Source organism: Cryptotermes secundus, unplaced genomic scaffold, assembly GCF_002891405.2.
Source record: "Cryptotermes secundus unplaced genomic scaffold, Csec_1.0 scaffold33, whole genome shotgun sequence".
NCBI classification, from domain to species: domain Eukaryota; kingdom Metazoa; phylum Arthropoda; class Insecta; order Blattodea; family Kalotermitidae; genus Cryptotermes; species Cryptotermes secundus.
Window position 1 is genome coordinate 807,743 of NW_019727088.1, and position 19,141 is coordinate 826,883.

Sequence of the window (19,141 nt, forward strand, 5' to 3'; positions counted from 1 at the left end):
TGCAGGCCGCGCGATAGCTCAAGCGGCTAGTCGCTGGCTTCCCACCGCGGCGGTCCGGGTTCGGTCCCGGGTCTGGTCAAGTGGGATTTGTGGTGGACAAAGTAGCGCTGGGGAAGGTTTTCTCCGAGCACTTCGGTTTCCCCTGCCAATCTTCATTCCACCAAATGCTCCACAATCACCCTCACCTATCATCTGGGGCTGTGTAATATGTATTCAACCCCCGCATTATTTTACGAGATGTGATAGTGTCCCCTGCACCACGAGCTACCCTACTTGTTTATTCTAAGTTGTCCTTTTCCTGTATGGGGTAGTCTAGACCCCGAAATTCTGAGTGAATACAAAATAAGAGGTTCACCCTTTTGGGGAGAGACGTGCTTATGGGCACTTCCTGCAGGTGTTCTCCCCTCGTGATTTCAAAAATCATTTTAATTGGAATCCTCATTTGGAATTCCTATGACCATCCAGTGCTCCATACGTCTGAATGGTCAAACTCTTCTTTAAGGACGACGAATCAAATGTCGATCCTGAATCTGACTACGCCCTCAATAGGCGTGTCTCTGGGTGTCCAAGCACCAAGTTCGGGGTTCGAATCCCTTTAAAAACTCAGGCTTTGCCAGCCACGGTGGACACCACGCTAAGCTTTTGACTTGTTCACTTCGGTCGGACTCCTCGCCAGTTTAATCACTAGCTTCACGTATCTGTGTGTTACTACTGAACTTAAGTGCGGCATCATCGAGTAGCACACTCAGCACCTCCCTGGAGGCTACCTCTCACTACCCGCCGAATCCTACCGCGTTGGTGCATAGTGCACTCACATCCTTTGTTCATTTATCAAGTAACTATAATTAATATTCCTATTGTAACCTTGTATAAGCATTTGATTCAATACATCATTCTATTAACCTGAAAACCGACTTCCGAAGACTTGAATTTCAATTCTTAAGTGCTCCAACGATCCCAGTCCACAAGACTTCCGCTCGGTCTACAAGTACTTCCCATCACTATCCTTCGGGATACAACAGCTGGTACAATAGGCAAGAAGTGGCCAGAGGGACTTAGTCCCACCCCACTAGCAATAAAGAAGAAGCCCTAAAGTGGCCCACTGCAACTCCCATTAGTTTCGCTTGGTAAGTAAATCGATAAGTTAATACTGTAGACGATTTATTTTCGTTGTGTTTCACTGTTCCTTAGAGCAATGATTAGTGTGGCGTTTGAGATCAGTCCATTCCGATTGCATGTTCCTTCAGTCCGTCTTTTCTCCACTTCAGTAACATGAAAATTATCGCGAATCATTTCTTCTGTGTTTCAAAGTATTAAGCGGACATATGTATATGGGATTTTATTACGTCAGCTTGTAGAAGAACGAACTCCAACAAGGATGCTTAGTACATCAGAATCTTTCGGATAAGTCTCAATGATTTGTCTAGTATTCGAAACTTCTGTTTATAACGGGGCTTACTCAACAGGAATCTTTCCTCCTTCACACGTGGTAACGGAAACAGATCAGATTTCGGAAACTGCGTGTTGAAACACTTGTCCAAAACACTAATCTTGTCAGAATCTTTGTACAGAAAATTAAAAAAAAAATCGTTAAGATTACAGGATTTGTCTAAGATTTTATACACATAACAAATATCAGGCATTCTGATACCGTTGCTAGGCAGCCGCATACGCCTACTGATTAACGAACTCGCCTAAATAAAAATCTCATACTCCTTTAATTGTTCAAAATTCCTGAGACTGCGCCCGCATCTGCGATCTGAGCTAGAGGCTCTCTTACAAAGAAACAGTCACAGACATTACGAATTTTCTGTGACAATGAAAGAAATTCGAAATTTAATACATGCCATCATTGGAATGCAGGATAAAATCGTGATATAAAGATATCTAATGAAAGGTTAAATTATCTCGCTAAGTTCGATACTTGCTAACGACAGTAATAAATCAGAATTACTCTGAAATACATTAAGAACGCGTTAAATTCGGGTAACATTAAATTCAGAGTACCATATCCAAAAGCCTAAAGGTAAGAATTTAAGCGTAAATTGAGAAGATAACATGGACACCATAATTTATACCCTTCGCCAGATAGGCTTGATAATAGGACGACGAAATCAGGAGACAGTGAAACATGTAGCATGCATGGGGACTTGAGAATTGCATTCAGAAAGCCTGAAGGGAAAATATTAAGTGCGAGATCAAGATACAGATGGGGATAATATTTAAATTGATCGACGCAGTAACAGGTTGTGAGGACGTAGACTAGATTCCATTTCCTCAGGACAGAGGCCAGTGGCGGATGGAGAATATCTTGAACATCTGAGTGACTGTTAGCTTCTCAAAGACGAGTCCGCTCCATAGAGGTATCAAATTCGGTAATGCCAAACCTGTTTTGTCCCTGCGTTTTTATAGACCTAATTAGACTGTTCGCTTAACTTGTGATTAAAATTCTGAATATTCTTTCATGCTTGCCTGTTAACTCCTAGCTCAGTCTCTCAGACTTAAAGAGCACGTGTCATATTGGCGCTTTCTCCTGTTCCCCCAGTCTGACGCTGGAAGCGATAGGTATCACGCGAGATGGATGGACGATGATGTTAACGAGAGGACGGTGTCGGCTCCGCATTACGGCTACAGATGTAGTTTATACAGGGGTGTCAAATTAACGCGACCAATTACAGCTTGAAGCGCGATGCATTTTAAATCAGATAAGAAAAACGGTGTCCCATCACATGCGGGACCGTCGCTTCCAATGGCAGTGGGAACTAGCCCGTGTACAGGCATCGCGCCATGGAACAACGGCGTTCAGCGTGTTACTGAAATGTTCGATTTATGTGTAACTAAACGCTATTTCAACTGCAGAGATTACTGTATAAGCCCGAGTAAAACACGACCCCCCCCATTTTTTCCAATGAGAGAATCTGAATTCTTTTATAAAATTGAATATGTCATTTTGTTGTAAGGGATGTGAACAAAAATAAGCAAACACTATATTATTAAGAAAGCCGGTCACGGTAGCCGAGCGGTCTAAGGCATGCACTGTCTTCGCTCGCTCGGAAGCCGGGATCGTGGGTTCGAAACCAAAAGGCGCATGTTTCAGGCTGTGGGACTTGTAGCCAAAGGTTTCTTGGCGTATTGAATTGTGCATATATTCATTCTCTCGCTATACACGAGAGACTTTCCAATGAGTGATGTAATATAAGAATATTTGGCCACTGCTGAAGCAACGTCAACTTTCTCAGATTGCGATAAACCTGAACATGAGATTGTTTTTCTCAACTGTTTTCTGTATCCGATCACCGTTCTCTGGTCTGGCTACTACGGCCAGTTGATCTGTTTTCACCGAGCAGACTGGTATAGGGAAAATGCTCTGGACTCATATTAAGGAGATGTTAGGTTCGAATCTTGGCCGAAACACCGGCTATCCTGACTGGTTTTCCTCAGACCCTCCAGCTTTGCCTAGAGGGACTGAGTACGCTGTATAGTCTCATATACTGAAAGCGCCCTAGAATCACAAAGAAACGTTTGCATAGGACAAGCTCAATCCAGGCAAGAGTTGAATGCATAAAATGACCACTGCATTGGGCAATGTCTGTTAAAAGAATGGTCGGTATTCAAATTGTGCCCTGTAGACCCGTTGCTAGGCAACGACCGCGAAACAGATAGCAACCGTTACAGGGAAGCGGACTGCAGCAACAGTGGAAGTACTGTTGAAAGCAGTGTTTTCTATGTGATCCGCTACGAGGCTATATGACTCGACCGACCGAGTTCAGTTCAGTTCAGTTCAGCTGAGTACAGTGGAGTGAAGTGGGTTGGTGAGAAGTTAGAGGACTACTGCTGTTCAGCTGTTGTGAGCTGTTGCTGTAAGAAGCTGATATCTGAGGCACGGGGATAGTTCGGGAACCCAGACTAAGGGGAACGTCCGTCGTTGGAAGTCACTGGTGAAGAGAGCAGATCGAGGAAACTTAGTGCGTGCTGTAGTGAACTGTAAAGAGTGTGGATTAGTGATAGCGCTATAACTATTTGAGGTTACGTTCCGTACGTGCTAAATCCAATTACCAATCCAAACCCCTTCCATAATCACTAATACACTTGACAATATTCAAAGGAGTGTTATAATAAATAACTGTTCCAATAAATGCCTGGGTGAACAGCGTGCCGTCGCTGGACACGATAGGTCCGCTGTCTGTGTTGTGCCCACAGAAGTACTACATTCATTTTGTAAGGGTACACGTAATGTATACTCTTTCCAAACAGTGTTGCCACAACAGAAATATACAAGAGACTGACACTTACCCGACTTGACGGAGCAGTGTATGTGAGCTCTGGACTCATAGTACACCCAGTCGAAACCCGCCTCCACCGCCAGGCGTGCCAACATGCCGAACTTGGAGCGATCTTTGTCTGACGTGGTGACGTCGACGGCGCGTCCCTCATAATGTAGGGAGTCCGCCGCGTGGTTGCCTTCTTCATCCCATCCCTCTGTGACCCGCAGCTTGACGCCGGGCCACTGGTTCATCACCGAGATTGCCAGCGTGTTTAGCTTCTCCTTGCACCTCTGCAACACAGACAAACTACTGTTACGTGGCGTCGGCTACAACGCATTCCGTGTGCCGGGAGCGCTCGTTTGGCTGGGAAAAGAGGTTCCACTCCCGGCAGGGGTATGAATTTCTCATCTCCCCCCCTCCCAATTTGGGTACACGCTGTTTCGGAGTATGAATATCAGTCGCCTTTATCTCGTGTTGACGTTAAGAATATTGGGAGCTATACCTCCACTATTTCATTAGGCATAAAGTCAATTTTTAATTTCACTACATTCTAACATATCAGTGCCTGTTACTAGCGAAGAAGTCCCTGACTTCGGGTAAGAGTGAGGGTGTGCACTTGTTACTGACTCCAACCACAATCAATTTAATTACTTACCTATGTCTCTACAGTTCGCCACTTTTTCAGTTTCTTGATCCTATACACAGTCGGTAGGACTCCTTGGACGGGTGAGCAGCCCGTCGCAAGGCCGCTGCCTACACGCGGAACAACAGAAACACTGAATAAACGCATACAGATATCCATGCCTTGAGTGGTAATCGAACCAACGATCCCAGACAATTCATGCCTTAGGCCACGCGACCACTATGAACGGCGTTTTAATTAACACATTTTTTAATCCACTTACAGATTTGTTTTCTCAAAGGATTTCCTTTACTCCCTACATAGGCCTGTAATATACAGGGTTATTACAAATGATTCATTCCATTTCAAAAAACTATATTGGTCGCCCCGTGCTTTTCCGTTTACACAGACAACCAGTATCCTTAAACTACCGATACCACGGCAGAATACTCTGTTTACATGGTGGTTCTGTTCTGTGCTCTGCTCTGAATGCACGCTCCACTGCAATAACAGATGAACATCTCGCATATTCCACCACACAGAAACTCTTTTCCAGCTTCGCCGCCATTTTGTGAGGCACTGCACTCATGCTGCCAACTGGTGTATTGCGATGCAAACTTGGTAAGTTTGCGGTTCTTTTCATATAAAATCATGTTTGTATGTGTAATATTTCGGAAAATATAGTGTTTTGAAATTGAAAGAATCATTTGTAGTAACTCTGTATAATCCAGCATAAGTTTTCCTGCCACATTTCTGTGTTCATTTGTTATTATCCACTTATCACGGCTTCAGGATTCTCGTCTTTTACTACAATCTCGTCGGCTCACAATTATACCACACGCCTAATAAAATCATGCGTTTACTACTAACAAATTACCCCACAACACTATTCCCTCCACACGGCTGTGCTTTTCTGACACATTAACTAAACAAAGTAAGCAAACTGAAACCCAGACTCCGGTTCAGCGCTTCCGCTGCTGCTGCTGCACTGCTCAGTTACAGCTGAAGTCAACAGACCTGGCATGGTCTAGTCCTATGAGATTTAATTCTCTCTTCTACCGTCCATTTTAACTGTACTGCCTGGTTCAGTTTCCCTTTCGTAGGGCGCCACAGACTGCCTACATGTGCCTACCATCTCTTTTGATCGGAGGGAGACAGAACCTGCTCCAAAAATGCCGTTGGCCCACATCAGCTTGAACAGGCAATGGCTACTGTTCGATGGAAGTATCCCTATTACGCGCGTGTGGAATGCTGAAAGACCATGGCACGCGGTAGCGTAGTTGGTTGGAACACTATGCTAAAAGCCGGAAAGTATCGGCTTCGATTTCCGTTGAGATCATTGATTTTTGAATTGATCTGATCCGTCCAGCCGCACTATGGCCCTGGGTTCGACTCAGCCTCTTAACAGAAATGAGTACCAGGAATCTTCCTGGGGGGTAAAGGGCGGTCGGCGCGCAAGGCTGACAACCTTACCGCCATCTGTGAGTCTATTGTCTAGAACATGTGGGAGCCTCGACGTCTCACAACCTAATGGACCTCCACGGCCTGTTGCAGGGATAACTTTGCCTTTCTTATACAAAATTGTAGGTGGGAAGATAACACTGAATTGAATGAAGAAATGACACACGTGTATAAATGTGTGGACTGCAAACAATTAGCTCACGATAGGTTGCAATGGCGGTGTCTTGTGAACGTTCATGTTTCATTACAGGGAAGAAATTTCTTGACAAAGTGTGGCACTGTTAGCTTCTTAAGAACGACTGTGCTCAGCGACGCAAGTAACTCTTCCGGGCCACCTTCCCGATCGAGCGGGTAGCGCTCCTTCTTTTACATTCGTCAAGCCCCAAATGCAAGCCTGGCCCGAAAAGCGCCTATGCTGGGATTTTTCGTTGTCTTCGTCAGTTCCTCCAGGAATATTCTTAGGTGAGGCCTCAAATTATGCCACCTCCGCGTCCTTCCATTCCTTTCACAATTCACTGTTCACTGCTTACTGTATCATTCCACTGTAAATGACAAATAACTAAATATAAACTGTTTTCAACCACTTCGCCACTCATCAGTGCAAGAATGTGATATATAATAACAGACACTCTTACTGAGATGCTCGGGTTTGATCCCAGGATAGTCCAGGTAGGATCTGTGATGGAGAGATTGTGATTTGGCCCGTCTCTCCCTGCCAGTCAGACCATTCATCTGTCGCTGCCAGAAAGACACACGGTTTCTGGACAGTATAGCTATTCTTGGCCCATTTCCCGTTTGACACATAAGTTTGGAGCATGGAGGGCGCGGTGTTGGGCTCCAGCTGCAGTAGCTCGTCACTGGGCCGCTTACTGCTGCATCTCCAGCAACTGCCGATGTATCCTCCTTTGTCATTACACTCACAACCCCCCCCCCCCTTCTGTTGCTGTGACGCGGTATGTTAGGAAGGTAAAAGTCTGGTGCTGAGCGCGGGTAAACACAGACTAGAGTGCTTACAATCAGAGGTGGTGCCTCTTAGGTAAGAGTCGATTCGGAGGTAACTAGCTCTGCTTAGGATTCGGTAGGCCGGAGATCTTGTTCCGGGTCTCAGCACGCCCTATTCCGGCAGGCAGGGATAACACTGTAGCACACAACCTATTCACATCACAAGACAACAGTTTGCGCTTAAAATGTATTATTATTAAACACTCAAATAGCAGGTCTGTTAATAACCTTAACTATTAAATCCTTTTTAATATTGTATTCCCTCTTTTTAATTGTCAGTTGCACTCCGCTGTTAAATAACTAGGACTGATGAAAAAAATGTGTAATTTAGAATTTAGCCGGAGTGGCGTAGGTTCGCGTCCGTACATCAGAAGTTAAAACCAGAGTTCTCTTGGAACTGATCTGCTTTGAGACAGTTAATTGTTTTTTAATTCGCTTAGTGGGGGGGTGGAGTCCAACTGGGTCCAGTCGGCACGGCGACCACTGATTGGTCTATTGTAGCCTGCCCCGGGTGATTATGATGATGGAGAATTTGGTGGAATGAAGATCGGCAGGGGAAACCAAAGTACTCGGAGAAAACCTTCCCCAGTCCCACTTTTTATTTCTTTGGTACTACAGCCCCAGTGGGCCTAGGCCTACCTCCATGAACTTCTCCGTTCACTTCGGTTTTTCTAGATCTTACACATTCGGTAGGACTCCTTGGGCGGGTGATCAGCTCGTCGCAAGGCCTCTACCTGTACACAAACACAGAAAAACGCACACACACAAACTAAACATCCATGCCCTGAGTGGGATTCGAAACCACGATCCCGGTTTCCAAGCGAGCGAAGACAGTACATGCCTTAGACCGCTCGGCTACCGTGACCGGCCCAGCGCCTCTCTGTCCACCACAAATCCCACTTGACCAGACCCGGGATCGAACCCTGGCCGCCGTGGTGGGAAGCAAGCCACTAACCGCTTGAGCTATAACGCGGGCGTAAGCAGCGAGTTTCTCAGAGTCTCACCTTCAAACAGAAGTTGCCTCCTTCAAAAACGCCTTATTGGCCCAGTTCAAAACTAGGAGGTTTCCGTAATTTAGCATTTCCCAATCAGATGAATTTTCCAAGCGATATTAACCCCCGAAACGCGAACTATATTGTTGGCAGTTTCTTGAGCGTGGGCAGCGGATCGACCTACTGCTCGCCTCAGCTGTCAAATATCAGGTTACGAAAGGAGTTCCGCTGTGCGCGCAACAGCTGAATTCTAGGAAAAGTTGCAGGTGACCGCATCCTCTTCGCACAGCAAGAATATGACTATCCCCCCAATCTGAACTTATGGCATGTAGCTTGCACTTCAGTAGGCTTACTCGACAGTCGTTAGAATCCTGGAAAGCAGACGGTATAGCGACTGAGTAGTCCGCGTTCCAGTCCCGGTAAGGGTAAAAATTTTCATTCCTCCATGTCCAGACCGCGTCCACCCAGCCTCCTATCGAATGGGTACCGGAGGCTGTTTCCCAGGGGGTAAACCGGCTGGGCCGTGGAGCTGACAACTCACCTCCAACTCGTGCCCTGGTTAAGAAAGCGTGGATCTATACATTCACGCCTTCATGGCGTGTTGCTTAATTATTTAAGCATAGGGACAACTTTACTTTAATCAACATTCATTATAATGTGACATTATAATGGACGGTTACAACAGCCAAATGGTTAATTAACTGTGAGAGATTTCCTGACATAAAATATGAACAGTAGTACATTACTTTCACGTGAACTGCATGGTGGATACAGCTTAGCCACAGAGGGACTACAAGGTATTACGCATCATTGTCATCATTGTCATCATCATTCTGTTAGTCTCGTTACATTCCTCGAGATATGCGAGACAGAAACAGTAATGTCCTTCATTCAGTTAAATCGGTCGCGGCTCACGAAGAGGCTGTTGTCTGTGAAACAGGGCCATGGCACTGACTTGGAATGAGCCCTGGAAAAAAAAGAGCGAAGGTCTCGGAGGCGGTGCTCCCCGAGGGGCAGAAGCCACGCCCCCGACCACCCGATGTTGCCACGTTTCCAAAACAAGGCATTCCATTCTCACAAGGAGAGCTCACAGTGTGATAACAAGGAGTGGTTTATGGCCGCAGGAACTGCAGGACATTCTCTGTTTTATTTGCAGAAAATATTTAGAAATTGTGTCACATTTTGTGGGTAACTGAGAAAAATAACTGAAAAATGACACACAGTAGCAGCCCTATAGGTGGGAGAGAAAAAAAAGATGTATAAATCATGCATACGTAATGAAAGAAACACGGAGAGAAGACGATAATGAAGGAAAGAAGAAAGAAAATTCTTTTTTCTTTCTTCCTTTTTTTCAATTATGAAGCATTGCTAGTGAAATAGTTCTTAGTGCCTCTTTACATGAACAGGATCTCATCGCAACCGAGGAAACTTGTTTGAATATCCTTTAATGTTGGATTTCGAAGTTAGGGCCTTAAGTGTGTTTCAGTGTTGATCTCAGCCATGTTACGTGAGTTAACTCTGGAAGCAGTACATAATAACATTTCTGAAGCTCTCTCTTGATACAAAAATCTGGAGAAATTTTCACTATTCAAAAGAAGAGAAACATGTTACGTGAGATTACTCAGGAAGCAGTACATAATAACGTTTCTGAAGCTCTCTCGTGGTACAAAAATCTGGAGATATTTTCACTATTTGTAAGCAGAGAAACAGCAGTGTAACGAAAGTACCTACATGACATTAAATTGAGACAAGTGCAAGGAATGTTCTTACTTGATACGAACTTATTCGGATTATGGCCTAGGAAGCCCGATTAAAAACCAAGTTGGAGATGTTTATACCATCACCACTGTCCCTCCCCTGCAACGTTTTGTCGACTTAGGTCGCTGCTACAAGTCTAAGTGGCATATTTCTAACCCCAGCAGATGAAGATAAAGGTAAAGATATTTTTGTAACAGGCCTTGGAGGCCAATAGGATTGCGAGACGTCAAGGATCCCACATTTTCTAGACAATCGGCTCACAGATGGCGGTGAGGTTGTCAACCTTACGCGCAGACCACCTTCTTCCCCAAGAAGATTTCTGTTAGAGACTGAGTCGACCCCAGGGCCATAGTGCGGCTGGAAGGAATAGGTCAGTTGAAAACCACACTTACCTCTTCGGGAATCGAACCAGTGACCTTCCAGCTTGTAGCATACTGCCTCAACCAACAACGCTACCGCGTGCCCCCACACCAACAGGTATTCCTTGTCTCCCACCCATTTCATAAGTAGTTACGAACTTACATAATGTCTTCACTGAATAAATGAGGGTCGTTGAGCTGGTCAAGAAAGTCCCCGTCTCGTATGTAACTCGACGGTTCCTAATTGTGTGAACAAGATCTCGCCACCAGGCGATACCTGAAGCCAGATGAATCCAACTGTTTCCATTAGACATATTTAATATGCTTATATTACCATCCCACGTACGTCAAAATGTCCAAAGTAGTCATTTTAATATATTTTTGTGGTAAAATTTTATATAGATTTCTTATATCCCCTATATGTCGTACAGTCCTAGTTTGTCTCACCCTCCTTGATTTGATTGTCTTAATGCCTCTGCAGGAGAACAGGTGAAACATTGCAATATCCGATATTCGTCACAAAATTTGGTGAGAATGTCTGGAATTATTACGTAATTTATATTCCCTGTTCGGACGATCTGCTGTCTCTCTAACGAAATGCATGAAATTTTCTCACGTTTTAATGTGAACTTCAGAGATCACAAGGAAAATACTCTAAACTAGGGGTTATAAAATTTTGTGATAAAAAGGTAAAGTTTTCCCTGTGGTTAACTAATTAAGCAGTACTGCATGAAGACATATGGGGGAGTGGATGTACGATGTATACACGTACATCCATATTTTCTTAACCTCGGCACTAGTTGGTGAGTGGTCACCTTTACACCCCCACCAGCTATACCCACGGGGCAAAGCTCCCGGAACCCACTGTCTAGGAGGTTGGATGAACCCCAGAGCCGGTCTTGACGGCATGGAGAAGTGGAAATTCTTAACCTTACCGGGACTCGAACTCCGACATCTCGGTCGTCCAGACCGTAGCCAGTCGCTGTACCGACTGCGCTATCCCGGCTCTCTAAAGATAAACAACTATCCCTGGAACAGACCGTGGAGGCCCATAGGGTTGTGAGACGTCGAGGCTCCCACATTTTCTAGACAATCAGCTCAGAGATGGCGGTGAAGTTGTCAGCCTTAATAGCCGGTCGCCTTTTACCCCCATGATGATTCCTGGTACTTATTTCAGTTAGACGGTTGAGTAGACCCCAAAACCATAGTGCTGCTGGAAGAATTAGGCCAATTGCAAAATCCAGTGACTTCATCGGGATTCGAACCCGCGACCTTTCAGCTCGTAGTATGATGCCTCAACCAACTACGCTACCGAGTGCCCCGAGATACTGTGAGAGCTTAAAACAGTACATAAATGCATACACCCTCTTCTCTGTCAGCAGAAAGCGCTGCTGTGCCCCATTTGTAGACCCCTAGCGGGCTCGGTGACAGCAGGAACCTAAATAGCTTCGCGGCCTCTCCATGGTAAGCCATCAAATGTTCTTTTGCAGTTTCGTCGTCAGCCGCAGCTACACTTTCCGTTATAACCTCTAGTTTCCACAAGTGTGCGTACATACAACTACATTTCAAATGATCCTTGAGAGTCCGGCTGTCAACTTTGGTGTAGGTCGCGACCTCCAATCTGAGTAACCAATTAACAGGCTATTACACATAATGTTACAACTGTTTTCACTTAATGGCCTAAGGATATAAACTCATGCTACTTTATGCACCACTTGACTGGTGAAAGTCCACTTTATTATTATTTATGGTTATTCCAACTGTATTCACTGTACATAATTTACTTTCCTCGCTTCGTGATAACTTTGACTTGTGATAGGAAATATAATAATAATAATAATAATAATAATAATAACAACTACCTTTTTGTATTCAGTTTGCGTTTTGTGTCTTTTCTTTACTCCTACTTGGTTTGTGTCGAGCAGAGTGGTCGCGCGGTCTAAGTCATGGACTGCTCGAACATTTGGAACGTTGGTTCGAATCTCACTTAAGGCATGAAAGTATGTATGCGGTTATTCTGCGTTCGTGTTAGGTGGCGGCCTTGCGACGGCTGATTCTCCGTGCAAGGAGTCCTACCGACTGTCTAAGATTAAGAAACTGAAAAGAAACGAGTGTTTCACGGATGATCTATGCTCCAAGTTGGAGCAAGAAAAGAAGAAGAAGAAGAGTAGGAGGAGTCAGTTTGTAATTAGCCTGTGGACTGTGCTGTGGTCGCGTAAATAGATGAGTTCAGTTGAATCATTCTTGGGTGCTGTGAGAGCAGACTTTCTGGGCACTGCGGTCGCAAAACGGGTGTTCTTTGTCCATCCCGGATAACAGAAGAATTAATAGATCTTTGAGAGAATGAAAACTGGTGGGCGGGTAACCCTGCCCCAATGTCACCTTGTCTACCAGACGCTGAAATTGAACCCGGAGATGTGAAGTGAGAAGCCGGTGTCTGGTTGCCTCCAAAACTATGGCATGGCCCCATTTACATTAGCTCTGATTCACTCTATATAACAGTTTGTCGCAGCCAATATTGTCCCTCAAACAAACAAATAAACAAAAGAAAACTCCGTAGCCTGTAGTCCGGAAGCGAACTATACCGATCGAGCGACCACCGCTTGTCGGCGAAGTTGGTGCTAACTTTAGCAGATAGAGGGCGTCACGTGGTCAGGGCAGCGGATCCCCACGGCCATTATACTCGGTTTTCCAAACCGGAGCCGCTATTTCCTTGAAATAGCTCATCACGAGGCTGAGTGGACCCCGTTCCGGACCCACCACTTCACAGAAAACCTGGTAGCGCCGGGAATCGAACCCGAGATCTCTAGATCTGTAGGCAGGAACTCTGACCACTAGACCACAGAGGCGGTCAGTATTGTCCCTCTGCTTAACTAATTAAGTAGTACGTCATGAAGACGTGTGGGGGACTTGATGTAGATATCCTCTTCACAATCACGAGAGTCGCAACTTCCTTCTCGAGTATCACGTATGAATATGAATATACAGAATATCCCGAAATGTAATGTACAGTCTCCCGATTGCTGCCTGCCATCTAGTGTGTTCAGTCCAGAACAGAATCAATAAAAGTGAGGCCTACACGTTCTTTGTTGTAATAATGCAATGTTCGGTCAAATAAAACCAGTATTCATATAGACCATATTATGACATGAATCCGGCTGTATAGCACAAGGCTATTCAGAGTTCTTCATTAGCTACTATCATTCATAGCGCCGTGCTGGTGCGGCAACTTCTCCAACAGGAGAGTGTGACGTGTGATCGATATGCTTACTGGATGGTGGCCGACGAATCAATAAATATTTTTGTCTCTCAAAATGTCATTATGTTGCTGCTGGCCCTTGTTGCCAGTTTAAACAAGAAAACAATGGGACTCTTGATACATTTTGTGCAGCAATTTGGTGTCTGCGCTACGGAGTAATGTTAAAGAACTTTGCGCCATTTACCTCCTGTTTTGGTTAGAACCCCATTTTCTATTGAAGAGTAGTATCTTGCAGGATGTAACAGAGTAGTGCGTTGAAAAGGTCAACCGACGTTTCGGAGTAACGTATCGCCTCCATCTTCAGGGTCGAATAAGTTAAGGAAACCAGAGTGAAAGCCTCTGTGGTCTAGTGGTCAGAGTTCCTGCCTACAGATCAGAGGTTCCGGGTTCGATTCCCGGCGCTACCAGATTTTCTGAGAAGTAGTGGTTCTGGAACGGGGTCCACTCAGCCTTGTGAGGATAATTGAGGAGCTACCTGAATGTAAAAGTAGCGGCCGTGGTGATCTGTTGTGCTGACCACGTGATACTCTCTATCCGCTACAGTTGGCACTAACTTCGCCGACAAGCGGCGGTCGCTCGGTCGGTATAGTTCGCTTGCGGACTACAGGCCACGGAGTATTTTAACCAAAGTGAAAGCAGGAGGCGAACAGAGGTTATTTTTCGACTCTACAGAGGCGATATATTCCTTCGAAACGCGACTGACTTTCAACGGACTACACGGCGTTATCTCTCTTCATTACCAACCACTGTGAGAACCTGACTTCGTCTATTTCCCTTTTTCTTAACCTGAGTAGCTCAGTAAAGTGAGTGGCTGCAGGTCGACAGGGCGACATCCTATCCCCGGCAACGGCACGAGTTTTGCTCGTTGCCGAGTCCACGTTGCCTCTGGCGTACACCCTGCTTCTCGCCCAATGGTCAGGGACGTGAAGCTAACTTCATTCCACCATTTAGTGCTCAGGTTACAACTGCTGGAGTTCTCCCTCCACTCCCCGCACCGATTCGTATTTTGAAGTTAAGCTTTTCGTTCTCTTTAATTTTCAGATCATAGTGTGACATGTAGACCCATTTCTGGGTAACGCCCGAAAAAATCGCACGCATCAACAGAACCTGTGTCGCAAGATGTGTTTTCTATGTGGTTCGCATGTATCCATTGCTAGGTAACGGACCAATGAACATGTATTCTTGACAACAGAAGATTGTGTTTTACGTGGGGTCCGTGCCGAAAGTTATCTCGATGAAAAGTGACGACATAAGCAGTTTGAGGGATCAGCTGTGGAGTGTTAACCAGTGGGCAACGGAAGCGGAAGCATCTCCATTGCTAAGATTCGTTACCAGGAAACGTCCAATGAAAACACTGCAAAGAATAACCATTGTGGAGAGCTGTTACCAGGAAAAGGCTGGTGAAAGCAGGTTGAGAAGACTTAGTTTGGAGTGATTTGTAGTGTGGAAATCAGTAATAGTGTAATAATTATTTGTAGTTACAACCTATAAGTGGTAAATCTATTCACCAATCCAAACCCCATCTACAGATACTAACACACGTAACAAAATATTCTGGTTGCAGAAATTCATTTTTTTTCTTCGCGTGATTATATTAATTACATTTCAAGTGGTTCACCGCGTGTGATTTCACTATGCTACTTTACGGTTCCATTCCAAGGAAACAGAGTTACTTGTCGGCCAGTTATGTATATCTGTCAGATTGTTTGTCTCCTACTTCAGTCATTGGCATCAATAGCGCAGACATCAATTTGGTATTTCTTGTTTCTGAAATTTCGGCACACGCTTCGTCCTATCTGAGACAGTTTCATTCCATATAATTTCTTTTAAACTCATCAGAAGCACTTACATGGATGCAGTGCGAACTTCTGACGTGGGAACCGTGTTGCCTCCAATTCATTACAGAGCACTGAATGCATGAGAAATATTTTCAAGAATATCCAGCTGTTAGAAGGCAGGACATTCGTAGTGGTCGCCAATGATATTATAAGAACCATGTCTCACGCCAGTCAAATGGGAATATCTGCAGGATCGGGCCCAACCTTCAGTTTGCCCAAAACAATTCATGACAGCCCCCACAGATATGCAACACAAAAGCCAAGAAAGCGACTTGTTCCACTGCTGCATTGACAGTAGCCAGCATGTTTCCTGAGCCCGGTAATAAGCATCACTAAGAGGCGCATTACACTTACACCACCACCGCTGCACTTTAATTAGCTTCTAGATAATTTAAACGAAGTCCATCTCCCGTTCTCCAACAGCTAATGGAAGTCGACCCACGGATTTCATATGCGTTTATAGCCCTTCAGTTGCATGAATATTACTACAGACGCCGTGTCTACTACACTCGAGCGCTTTCAGATGAAGTTCGACGTACCAGGTGTTTCATGTTGCCCAAGTCGATTGTTAAACCGTTTTATTGATTTTCGATTGTTTTTCTTGTACGCATACGCCATTTCGGACATTATCCATTAACCTGCTTTTTATTTAAAATACTACGTTTCGGAGACTGGATTCTGTCTCCATCTTCAGGTAAAACCCCGCTCAGTTGAGGGCAATCGATAGGGCTAGTCCCTAGACCCTATAACGGCAGTTAGATAATGCATGGACGTGTGCAAGGCCTTGCGTGTGTGGTGTTTTATGTTTTTCGTGTTTGTCTTAACTCTCGCTGATGATTTATGTTGTGGCTGGTTTATATATCCTTTCTTGTGTTGGCGCTGGTGTCTGGAGATAAGGACTAGCTCTACTGATTAAGCCCAACTGAGTATGTCCTACCTGAAGACAGAATCCAATCTCCGACATATTGTGTTCTGAATAAAAAAAACAGGACAATGAATAATGTCTGAAAACACATTTATTTTATTAATACACCACGCAGACTTGTAGAGATTAAGTATATAATTTGTTTTTGGGGCTTTGTAGTCTTTCCATTGCAGCTAATTACATTATATAGAACTGTGGAATATAAGAACATTCCGTATTTCGATAGATCGATAATCGATCTTACATTGACGTGGCTGTAACCTTTAGACAGGAAATCGATAGCAACGCAGCGCCTCAAATAATCGGCTTCTTCTTCGAGAACATGATGGAACTTGGTGTAAGAGTCGAGTAAAGAAAGACGCCGGTATGGAAATTCACATGCAGAAATTAAGTCGATGTTCGAGTTCCATGATTAAAGTCTGACAGAAAGTCACAAGCGGACTGTAACAATATTCGATAGATCTCTTGGAAACGTGTCAAAATTCAAGCAATCCAAGGGCCTCTATAAAGCAACCCGAAAGATAACCACGTCCTTACGAATGCACATGCGCAGTATGTATCTTCTGCAGAGCAAAGGATTTGTTAATCCCCTGTGGGTGGTTCCCGGGCTCGGCCCACTTTGTTTCAAAAACGAAGTTCATGTGCCTGGAAAAATTTTTGTCGTAACGCATGGTTTCCGTTCATAGAGAAATCAGAAGTAACGCACGGCTATAGAGCCAGCCCGGGCCTCGCGCCTGGGTGACGCAGATGCGTCTATACTTCGCACAGGATATTTACCTGTGAGACTTCTGAAAGAGAACAACTCTAGCTGCCGTATTATTTCAATTAGGAGTTCAATTAGTTATTCAAATTTTATTTTAACAGTTTCTTTTGCATGATGTGACTCCATACATGCACCGTTCGAGTACCGACTTAAGTCACTGTTGCACTAGCTCCTCATGGGAACGACCTTGCATTATCTGTACTTTGGAATTCAAATTTGTTCTGCTTGGAGATGACTACCGTAGACAGGCCCGACAATTGCTCGCTCTATTAACACATGGTACCAACAGCTCAACGAGACAGGATGCCACGCAAGAAATATTTCCATTGTGCGGTTCATGTGGAAATGCCATGTTAGGACACGGATGTACAGATAGAGAGATGAACGCGTAGTAAAACGGACACACAGAAGCTGGACAGATGGGATGAATCGGCAGATACATGTCTTGTATACACGAATACGTGTGTATAAGCATGAATGGAATGGAATGGGATTGGATTAGATTAATGCAAGGAGATGGGACGGATATACAGAGTGAATGAATGTATGAGGGGTAGGCCTTCTCGGCCCTTGCACCGCGACCTACAGTGGTCTATTGTGCTTATATACAGAGTGTAAATACATATATGTTACAACGCTCTGTGGTAGATAGATGGGTTCATGTGATAATATTCTGTTAATACACCAATGTCCGGAAACACTTCCTTTTGGCACTAAGGATAACAACAGTTTTCGAGAGGATGCATAAGTTTTAGGGGATGTTATCGTTGTTTAGAATTATAAAAGTTAGCCAGAATGGCGGCCGCAGACTTCATTGCATGTTCTGCACCGCCTGGCCATGTTATGCTCAATTTTTTGAAAGATTCCCGGCATTACCCGGACTGCTCCAGCTGCTACTGCAATTCTTGACATAAGATCACGTTGTGTCTCCATTGGAGTCTCGTACAGCAGGCTTTGCATGTATCCACAGAGAAAGAAATCCAATGGAGTCAAGTCAAAGGAGGGAGGGGGTCAGGTTAATGGGTCTCCACGTCCAATCCCTCTGTTGCCAAAGTTTCGTACGAATACTCATGGACGACATTAGTGCAGCGTGTCGGGCGCCATCATGCAGGAACCATAGTTCACGACGGACTTCCAAAGGCACCACTACCAGCAGCTCGGGTAAGGTCTCGCGGAGAAAGGTTAGGTAAATGTTACCAGTGAGCCACAGAGGTAAGGGCGTCCTCCTTCGCATTTCAGAGACCCTAGCGCGTAAACAAAGCTTTTCCGGATAAGGGCGTATTAACAAAATATGAACACATTGAGCCCATCTGTTTACCACAGAGCGTTGTAACATGTATTTATTTACACCCTGTATATTGATGGATGAATCGATGGATATGAAGGCCTAGGTGGGTTGATATACATATTAACTGATAGGTACGCACACAGAAAAGTAGGTAGGTAGGTAAGTAGGTATGTAAGTAGGTAGGTAGAATTGATTCTCTCTTTCACAAATTCGGGTTTTTTTAACGATGCCTAAGTCAAGCAGCTCTACACTGTCCTTGAGCTCAACGTGAAAAACGTCTCTCCTCCACCGTTTCCAATATTTATCCCACCTTGAAAATCACTTATGTGAGAAATACAGCTCACAAAAGGAAAGCGCCTGACTGAAAACTTTCCAAATATTTTGCCCTTTGTGTGATAGCTTATGTTTAGTTATTGTTTGACAGGGGTCGGGCCCCCCATGGTGTGCTGACCACAGATGATGGGACTCCCTTGTCACAGCCATGTGTTCCTATATACCGCAGGATATTGCACCAGGTTTAATAGTTATTGGCTTCCTCTGGTACTCTCGCAGTCCGGTTGAATTGGCTACCATAACAGTTCCACTGCTAAACAAGTTACTGGTTTCTGA

The 19,141-nt window shown here is 44.7% G+C and overlaps 1 protein-coding gene and 1 long non-coding RNA gene across 2 annotated transcripts in view; one reads left to right on the plus strand and one right to left on the minus strand.

Annotated features, from left to right (window-relative positions):
- Positions 1–19,141, plus strand: part of LOC111864287 — a 136,008-nt gene that overhangs the window by 30,799 nt on the left and 86,068 nt on the right. The window lies entirely within an intron of this gene.
- The window catches only part of LOC111864283 (sonic hedgehog protein A), a 168,669-nt gene that overhangs the window by 25,734 nt on the left and 123,794 nt on the right, over positions 1–19,141 (minus strand). The window contains exon 2 of the mRNA XM_023851417.2: positions 4,294–4,555. Within this exon, the coding sequence (XP_023707185.1) occupies positions 4,294–4,555 (262 nt within the window). The remainder of the gene's footprint in view (positions 1–4,293; positions 4,556–19,141) is intronic.